Source organism: Rhagoletis pomonella, unplaced genomic scaffold (assembly GCF_013731165.1).
Source record: "Rhagoletis pomonella isolate Grant_MI unplaced genomic scaffold, Rhpom_1.0 Rhpom_scaffold_00246, whole genome shotgun sequence".
Taxonomy (NCBI): Eukaryota; Metazoa; Arthropoda; class Insecta; order Diptera; family Tephritidae; genus Rhagoletis; species Rhagoletis pomonella.
In genome coordinates, this window is record NW_023458800.1 from 79,733 (window position 1) to 90,013 (window position 10,281).

The window sequence follows — 10,281 nt, forward strand, 5'->3', positions numbered from 1 at the left end:
CCACCCACACCTGCGAAAGTAGGTATGATTAAACTTCTTAGTGGTTAATCCACCAGAGCACGGCGTTGAAGTTCGAGCAAGAGCTCTAAAAGATGTGCTTGAGGTCGGAGCGGAATCAGTGCATTCCGCCCAGACCTAAAAGAGTGGGAAGGACCAGAAGCTGGAGCGGAAACTACTGCTTTCCGCCCAGACCTAGAAGATGGCGATGGACTAGAAGCTGGAGCGGAAACTACTGCTTTCCGCCCGGGTGACTTAGGCCGGAATGGAATCAAATGCATTCCATCCAGGTTCTAGGAGCGGATCTTAACCCTGGCGTCCCGCCTCTTCAACACGAGTAAAACGGATTGGAAATGCAAACATTCCAACCGCCTGAAATCAGGCAGCATTCTCGAACGTTGCGCAGAGGAAAGTCTTGGCGATGGCCAACTTACGGATCTAAATGGAATCATCCACGTGCTGAGAGGAGTACTAAACTCTTTACTCGTTGTGTACCTCCAAAACTACTTCAAGTTAAAGCCGAGTCCAGTAAGGCTTTAAAACCTGGCATACTGGAAACCCGTTTAAGATAAGTCTGCTATGAGCTGGTGATACTAGTATTCCGTTACCTGAGTATGCCTGAAAGACATCAAGCAGAAATGGATTTCGGGCTAATGCTAGTGTCGCCCCCGTCCCGTTGAAACTCTGGCTAGACTCAGGAAACGCTCTCTATTCGTCACCGTTCAGTCGGCTGTGTAGGCTCAGTTGAAGCGATCCTGACTAATACCGATCTGGATCTGATTCAAGACCCCATAAGGGCTTGTCTCAACCCTCGCCATGGCCTAACTGTTTACATAGACAACCATGGGATCAAATAGGTAACTACGCATACGAATAGAGATAACGGCCCTGAGTGGGGAACCAACAATCAAAATGGATTAATAAAAACCACAATTAACAAAAACGCTACACCAAATAACTCAAGTTTGGAAATCTGTAGAGAAGGCGACTTAGATCCCTTTAAGAGGAGCTAAAAACTATCTCGCTCCCCTGTGACAACCCCAACGTGCGGAACTCCCCCAGTGGATGGGTTCCATAACTCTAACGAAGTGGGTCTGCCCGCAAAGCAACCAAAGGTTTTAGAAAACTTAGGAGGGGGAACCACATTTGAAAGGCTAGGGGCGCACATAAAATGTCTTGCGTCGATGCTTAAGGAAAAAGACGGCAAACGGCGTACTATCCACCAACCGATGAGGGACGTTATCGAGAATATCCGGTCTCTATACGAAAAGGCTGCTGCAGAAAAATGCAAGTGCAAAGATAACGAGGCAGTCTGTGTTATTGGAAGCACACAAACGTCGCCATGGCCAAGAGCAAAGCCTGGCTCCGTTCGGAGAAAAGCGGCTACTGGAGCTGTCGGCTCCCCGGCGAATAAACGCGGAAGGAACGGAGGAAGTCAACAGGGATGTCCACAACCCGTAGAAAACGGGCCTACAATGGATTCTACGGCCACAGTGCAAGCAAATAAAGACAGCGAGTGGACCGAGGTCAAAAAGAAGAAAAAACGGCCCAAACCGAAGAATGTTGCCACCACAGGAAAACTGAGGCCAGACGCAATCATCATAGAGAAAAAAGGTGAAAGCTCGTATGCCGACATCCTAAAAAAGGTTAAGAGTGATGAGAACTTTAAGAGTTTTGGGGATTCCGTATCCAAAATACGACGCACCCAGAAAGGCGATCTTCTTATCGAACTCGCGAAATCATGCCCAAAGTCGGCGGAATTAAAGGCCCTTGTGAGTGCTACCCTAGGGGACGATGCTTCGGTAAAGACATTTACTCACCGAATCCTGGTAGAATGTAAAGACATCGATGAGGTTACAACCAAAGAAGAGGTACACAATGCTATTAAATCATTGCCTGGTCTTGAAGGTATTGAGAGTTCAGATATAACTGGTCTGCGCCCTGCTTATGCTGGCACTCAAACAGCTACTATTAGCTTACCTGCTCCAAAAGCTAAGAAACTTATACAGTTTGGGAAAGTAAAGGTAGGATGGGATAACTGTCGCATCCGCGAAAGGGTCCAGCTGAAAAAATGCTTTAAATGCCTCCAGTATGGCCACATGTCCCGTAATTGCGGTAGCTCATTTGACCGGTCGAATCAGTGCTGAAAGTGTGGCACTGAGGGGCACTTCGCTAAAGATTGTAAAAAATAATCCACAGTGTATTCTGTGTAGAGCGGAAAAGAGAGAGAACATAGACCATATTACAGGCAGTTATAGATTCCCAGTTTTTAAGAAAGCTCTTACAAACAGGAAAAAATGAGAATAGTCCAAATAAACCTCAATCACTGTGAAGCAGCGCAAGATCTACTATCACAAACAGTAAGGGATCTTCAGGCAGACATGGCGATTATAAGTAAACCTTATAGGTGTAAAGATGACTGTGCGTGGGTTTGCGATAGTAAACAGGGTGCAGCTATATGGCTCTGTGGTGGACTCGCATTTCAAGGAAGGCACAGCATGGGTGAAGGTTTCGTTCGAGCTGAGGTAAACGGAATTAGCATTTTTAGTTGTTATGCAAGACCTAGCCTTACAAAAGAAGAGTGTACCCTTATGCTGCGTAGCATTGCTGAAGAAGCAAACGGGAAATCCCCGCTAATTATCGCCGGTGACTTCAATGCGTGGGCAACAGAATGGGGTAGCAGACTAATAAACAAAAGAGGCGAGCTGCTGCTTGAAACTTTTGCCCAACTCGGCGTATCAATAGTAAACAGCGGGTCCGCATACACCTTCCGCAAAATGGGAACTGGGTCAATTATTGGCATAACGCTGGCGAGTGACTCCTTGGCCCAAAAAATTAATTGGAGAGTTAGTGAGGAGTATACCCACAGCGACCATCAGGCAATAATAATGGATATAACTCTGTGGCGACCCAAACAGATGCCAAATCTGACAGGCCCAAAATGGAAAGACAGTACGTTAGATGGAGAGGTCCTAGCCTGCATGATGGAAGAGTTCCAACACAAAGTTGGCTCGGTAGAGAGCGAGGTTGACCACCTGGTTCGTAACCTCGCATGCGCCTGTGATGCTGCTATGCCTCGAAGAGTGGTGAGGAAACAAAATTCCCCATGCTATTGGTGGAATAACGATATAAAAATACTTAGACGTCAGTGTCTGAGTGCTAGACGCAGAATGCAGCGTAGCAGAGGGAGGCCAGACTTCAACGAAAACCTACAATCTCTAAGAACGGCGCGGAAGAGCTTAAAAAACGCCATAAAAGTAAGCAAACGTGAAAGCTTTAAGAAAATATGCGAAGAAGCGGATGTAAACCCGTGGGGCACGCCCTATAGAGTAGTAATGGCAAAAACTAAGGGCAAGAAAGCACCGAGTATCACGTGCCCAGAAAGGCTGCGCGATATAATAACGACTCTATTTCCACAAAGGGAAGAAGTTGTACCAAACTGTACACGATACGAAATTGTTGATGTCCCAGTTATTACGGTTAACGAATTAGAGTCCGCATGCAGGAAGATCCAAGACGGAAAAGCCCCTGGGCCAGACGGAATACCCAACAAGGCTTTAAAAGCTGCAATTAAAATGAGGCCAGATTTATTTGTAAATGTGTTTCAGACTTGTCTTAATGAGGGCATTTTCCCGAAAAGATGGAAGGTCCAAAACCTAGTCCTAATACCAAAGGGAAATAAGCAATCTGGGGAACCCTCGTCCTATCGGCCCATATGCCTGTTGGACACACTGGGAAAAATCCTCGAAAAAATTATTTGCAACAGGCTTACATCGATCGCAGAAGAGAGACGCTTTCTGTCGCCACACCAGTTTGGCTTCAGGAAATCTCGTTCAACAGTAGATGCTGTTAAATCAGTGGTTGACATAGCCAAAGAAGCCATCGAAGGGAAAAGGTGGCGTGGAGGCAAAAAGGAATACTGTGCTGTTATAACGCTAGATGTGAAAAACGCATTTAACACTGCGAGCTGGCAGCACATAATGTAAACCCTAATCAAAATGTAGGCCCCGAATTACATTATCAGAATAATTAGGTGCTATCTCTCCGAACGGGAACTAAAGTACCGGAGCGACAGAGGAATAGAGGCGTACAGTGTTTCCGCGGGGGTACCCCAAGGATCCGTTCTCGGGCCTCTCCTGTGGAACTTAATGTACGACGAGGTTCTATGCATCGATTTGCCTCCTCGGGCAAAAATAATAGGATTCGCAGACGACATAGCTGTAGTAATAGTAGCGAAGCATATACAGGATATTGAAAGGAAAGCCAGCGAAGCTATAAAGAGAGTGAAGGCATGGCTATCATCAAGATATCTAGAACTCGCTGATCACAAAACAGAGGCTGTATTGATAAGTAGCAGAATGGCCATAGAGACAATAACACTCAGTGTTGGATCAGAAACTATAATATCAAAGCCCGCAATCAAATATTTGGGGGTAATGATTGACGGCCGTTTAAACTTTAAGGCCCACCTGGAGTATGCAGCAAAGAAAGCATCGAATTTACAGGCATGCTTATCTAGAATGATGCCAAATATCGGCGGTCCCAAACATAGTAGAAGGGTATTGCTTAGTAGAGTGGTCAGCTCAGTCTTACTCTACGGTGCTCCAATTTGGGCTGAAGCAATGAGCCTAAAATATCATGGGAAGATACTCACATCTGTGTATTGCCTAAGCGCACTAAGGACTATTTGTGGATTCCGAACCATATCTGACGAAGCATCCTTCGTAATTGCCGGACTGATTCCCGTAGATATCCTGGCAAACGAGATGCAAAGCGGGTATCTGTGGGAAGTACCAGTTTAAACCGAAAAGAAGTTATAGAGCAGGAAAGATGTCGCTCTATGGAGATCTGGCAAAAGCGTTGGGATGAATCGGAAAAGGGTAGGTGGACTCATATGCTTATTCCATGCATTAAAAACTGGCTGGAAAGAGCCCACGGAGATTTAAACTACTACTTGACACAGTTTCTTTCGGGACATACCGAGAGTATCTAAAAAGATTTGGGCATGGAGATTCCCCACACTGTCCGACTTGCACAGGCCTTGCTGAAAACGCGGAACACATAGTATTCTTTTGCCCTCGCTATACCCCTGAAACCCGAAATATACTGCAGGGTAGCAACATTGTAGACTACATGTTAGAATCAGCAGAGAACTGGCATAAAATGTGCGCACACATCTCTGGAATTCTTAAAGATCTGAACAAGCTAGAACCGGTTAAATAACGTAGCGAGCCTGCTGGCCAACCAGCCCCGTGAGGTAATACCTTAAATGGCAGTGCCGCGGGGAGAGTGGTTAGTGGAGAGGTTTCAGTACGCAGGTGTAGCTGTGAGGCTGCAAGTCGTGCATACTACTATGCCGGTATAGTAGTACTCATGGGAGTTCCCTCTTCACGGGCGTCATCCCAGAAAAAAAAAAAAAAACAGGAGTTGGAAAAGAGAAATTTAGCAGCCTTAGGAAGAAAAGTGGAGTTATTATCACGGCGGCGAGAGGGACGCTGTAAGCCATATTATAAAAGAAATGATTAAGAGTGGTGTAATTGAGCCATCAGCGAGTCCATGGAGCTTGCCGGTAGTACTCGTGAAGAAGAAGGATGGCCAAATGCGGTTCTGAGTTTACTACGGGAAACTAAACGATGTAACGAAAAAGGGCAGCTATCCACTGCCCAGGATCGATGATACTCTGGACTCGTTGACTGGCACGACATGGTACTCAACGCTCGACCTTAAGTGCGACTATTGGCAAGTGGAGGTAAGTGAGGAAGACAAGGATAATACAGCCTTTTAGCGTTGGAGATGGTCTTTGGCAATTCAGGGTGATGCCTTTTGAATTATGCAACGCTTCTGCCACTTTTGAAAGACTTATGGACCATGTGCTCAAGGGACTGCATTGGAAAACATGTTTGTTGTATCCAGACGGTAGTAACGTATAGGCTAAAAGCTTTGAGGAACACCTGAAGAATTTGGAAGAGGTTTTCCAGATGATAGCTGGCGCAGGTCTCAAACTAAGTCCTAAAAAGTGCTCACTGTTCAAGAAGGAGGTGAACTATTTTGGGCACAAGGTGACAACAGAGGGCGTCTGCACTACGACGGAAAAGATAGAAGCAGTAAAGGACTATGCACTTATTATCGCCGGTTTATTGCGAATTTTGCCAGCGTTGCTAATATCCTCCACGAGCTCAGAAGGAAAAATAGACCCTCGAGTGGAACAACGAACAGGAGGAGGCTTTCCAAGGTTTGAAGGAACGGCTATGTACTGCCTCTATGCTAGCGTATCCCCTTCCAGGTGGAACACTTATTTTGGACACGAATGCTAGCGGTTATGAGATAGGAGGTGTATTGTCGCAGATAATTGATGGGCAGGAGAAGGTGGTTGCCTAGTATAGCCGATCGATTGAAAAACCATAGAGGAACTACTGCGTAACTCGGAGAGCTTCTAGCGTTTGTGGAGTGCGTCAAACATTTCCACAAATACCTCTAGGGGCAACATTTCCGAGTTCGAACGGATCATGTAGCGCTGAAGTGGTTACTACAGTTCAAGAATCTAGAAGGACAGCTAGCTCGGGGGATTGAGAGACTGCAAAGTTATGACTTCGCTATTGAACACCGCAAGGGAAGTGTCCACGAAAATGCTGATGCCATGTCCCGTCGACCATGTAGCCTGGAATCTAAACACTTGTAACGACAGCCGATTTAATATGAATAATTATGCATATATATGTATATACATAAATATATGGGGATATATGCATGAACATGTGTATATCTAGGCATGCATATTCTAAGCCAAAGAAGCAACCCTTTTCGAACCACCCCATACGGTTAAATTCGCCCTGGTGATAACAGTAGAAGCAGTATAAGTAAACAAAATAAAATGTTTCCACTCGCTACCTTAAAGGCGTAAAGTCCAAAGTCAAAATAGCGGGTGCGATAGAACTTGTTCGATGTCGTGATTTGCGATCTTGCTATTGGCTGGCCTGATCATGTGTAGATGAGTGTGCTTGTAAACAAAAGGATAACCGCAGAATCACCGTAACCAAAACAATATGCTTAAATAGCGAGCTGAAGCTGAGTCGAGATTCTTTGAAGAAAGTCAGTATTGAAAGCAATAAGTGCTCGACCGCGAATTTTTATACCCGCCAAATCGGTTGACAAAGTCAATTTTTAAATTTAGAAACAAAGTGCTTAACCCAAAAAAACATTTTAAAGAAACATTTTTATAAAGGTGTAGTGCCGTGATCCGAGCCGCGCTTAAGATATTCGTGTGAACGCTAAGTCCCTACACCGGCGAATTTCGCTACAAGACCGACGGCCAATTGACCAACAAGCATCAACGCGTCCACGACCAGCGGTCAAAACCACAGCAAAAAGGCCAGAATACAAAAACGTAAAAGGCCAAAACTCATCTCCGTCCCAGTATCACATACATACAGCTACATATGCACAGCACCGGCTTAAGCAAGATCGCCAAACACACAATATCGAAGCAGCGCATATCACAGCACTCAAACTCACCTATCTATGAACAGCAGCATACACGCCTCATCCCGAACGCCAGCATAACAATCACCTGAATTTCCTTAGTTAGTAAAATTTCTCTTTTTGCACTTTCTTTGGATGTACTTTAGTTTAATGATATTAACGCGGCCCTTGTCTTGAATTTTAAAGTTTATTGTTTTTTTTTTATTTCATCATATTTTGCTTCATATGCATTAATTTTTAATCTTTATCTTTTGTTAGTTTAATTCGTAATTCGACACATTTTTGTTTTACACTGCATTTATTATTAAATTAGTTTTTAGACATACTTTTATTTTCACTACATTATTTACACTGCATTTATTTTCGACTTTTTGTTAACTTTAATTTCCTCACGCTTTATTGTTTGCACTACATTCGCTTTTCACTCAAGTTCTTTTATGTTCCACATTCACATTCTGTCAGCTTTTGTTGAATTTAGTAACATTGATTAATAATTATTTTGCAAAATATTAATATTCAACTTTTGCACGTCTGTGAATTTATTTTGTATTTTTTTTGTATATCCATCTTTATGTAATTTTTTTTTGTCACTCGCGCCGGTGTAAATACGTACTTTTAAACGACGGTCAATTTCTTTTCGCGACGTAGTGAAGGACCGAACTGAAGAGGAGAGCAAAGCAGGTGGCACACGTACCCACTGAGCATGATCCACTATACCACCTGTTTCTGTTTGTTTGCCTACTCTGCTTTCCAGTAGTTATATGTACATATGAATGCTTTGTTTGGCTTCCCCAACACTCGATTTACATGATTCAAGTACTTGAAAGCAATTCTTGCTCATTCTCTTTTGTGTTTTCTATTTGCTTTTACAGGTTTCAATTCTGTTGAATTCAAGTTTTTGGTTATTTAAATGGGAAGCAACGAAATTGCCAAAAGCAAAGCAAGATAGTTGAAACGACTTGACGGTACAGACGCATGTGTATTCGTCCCTTTTCTTCTCACCCCCTCTCTTCCACATGCGAGCAGAATTGAATTCAATACTTGAACTGTGTAAAAGCAGTCCAACACTTTCCAGATAGTCTGCATGCTGACGCTAGCATCGGTGGACATACTACATACGCACATACTGGTAAGTGAGAAGTCACTTAGGGTATTCACAGTTTACTTCTAAAGTTAAAAGGTGGCAACTTTAAAAAGATAACACACTCGAACTGTGAGCAACCCTTATGTTTAAATAAAGTATTAAGTTGATCAACAATACCACGCATTGCTAGACCGTTTGCCTTTCACGCGTTTGTGTTTAGAGAGCATCAACAAACCACATACATATTTCTCTCTATTCTCTTTTATACTCAGCTAGCACAGCGCAAAAATAAAAAAAGAACCTTTGCCAGCTCCAGGCAGGCGCAAAGCGAAACTTATGTACAAGCAGCGCTGCGCTCAAAGCGAAATTCATGTATGTATGTACAAGCAGCGATAGATGCCAGTTTAACACAAAACATAAACATGAGAAAAAGTGGAGTAATTTTGCCCAAAAGTGTTATCTCTAATGAGTATGGGAACCAACAACAATCAAAGTTACCACATGGTAAAATGTTTTAAAGTTATCAGGTGGCAATATTAACACAGTAGATAATATAGAACTGTGAGCACCCTAATTATTGTTTACCATTAGCATATATATGTTCATACATACTAAGTGACATTAGGAAGGGTCACCAACAAAAAAAAAGATAATAACATAAAACGTGCATATACACATATACATGCATACATATATTTATGGGAGATAGCAAATGCAAATAAATACATGTACATACATATATTTGTATTTGTTGAACGTATATGTACTATGTCGGCCGCTGTGATGTTATGGTAAGCAGTGCGCGCTTTCACTCATCAGCACCTGGGTTCAAGCCCTGGTCAAAGCAACATCGCAAAAAATATAGAAAAAGGTTTTTTCTTAACAGCGGTCGTCCCTCGGCAGACAATGGCAAACCTCCGAGTGTATTTCTGCCATGAAAAACAGCTTCTCATATAAATACAATCACCGTTCGGAGTCGGCGTAAAACTGTAGGTCCCTCCGCTTTGTGTGACAACATCAAGGCGCACGTCACAAGTCGGAGGACAGGCTCGGCCAAACATTAACATATGTGTAAGCGCCAATCTATTATTATTATTATTATATAAATGTACTAGGGCGAATGTGGAATTTTAGACATCCGCGGATGCGAATGCGAATGCGGATGCCAAGTATTTTTAAGAAATAATTTAGGTGGGTTAATTGGGGGATTTAGGAAAATAAAAAATGGGAAATGTAGTCATTTTAAATAATGTTTTTTTTTTAATGTAGTACTTGAATTTAAAAATTGGAATTGGGTTAAAACCTGATTCTTAAAGTGACGTAAATCAAACCTGCGCCACTAAATAACTACTCGTTCAAGGCGAATAACTTGAAAAACTTGAAACTTGACAAAATTGTAAATTCTCTCCAATAACTCCTTTCTGAGAATTGCATCGGCGCTGCAAATGTCGGACGTATCCTCCTGCCTTTCATCTTCACAATCTAGCAGCATGAAAAGATCGTTGTTTAAACACCGTTATTTTCCATAGAATTCTTCATTCTCATTCTTCTGGTTGTTTCAGAATTTGGAGAACTGTAACATCATCAGCGATTTTCGATTTTAGCTTTTGTAATTAATTTGTAGTCCTTTCTTCTGTGACTGGTTTGAAAAATGTGTGCTTATAGCGAGGTTGTAAATAGGCAAATAAAATGTGATTTTCTGGGAATGAAAATGTCGAAGA

The 10,281-nt window shown here is 42.8% G+C and overlaps 1 protein-coding gene across 1 annotated transcript; it reads left to right on the top strand.

The window, feature by feature from the left end:
* Nucleotides 1-1,472: 1,472 nt before the first annotated feature.
* LOC118750453 lies at nt 1,473-2,144 on the top strand. The gene has a single exon (XM_036485172.1). The coding sequence runs from the start codon at nt 1,473-1,475 to the stop codon at nt 2,142-2,144; it is 672 nt and encodes a 223-aa protein (XP_036341065.1).
* The last annotated feature ends 8,137 nt before the right edge of the window (nt 2,145-10,281 follow it).

Coding starts and splice junctions, on each gene's coding strand:
- LOC118750453 (XM_036485172.1), top strand. CDS start 1,473: ATGGATTCTACGGCCACAGTGCAAGCAAATAAAGACAGCGAGTGGACC.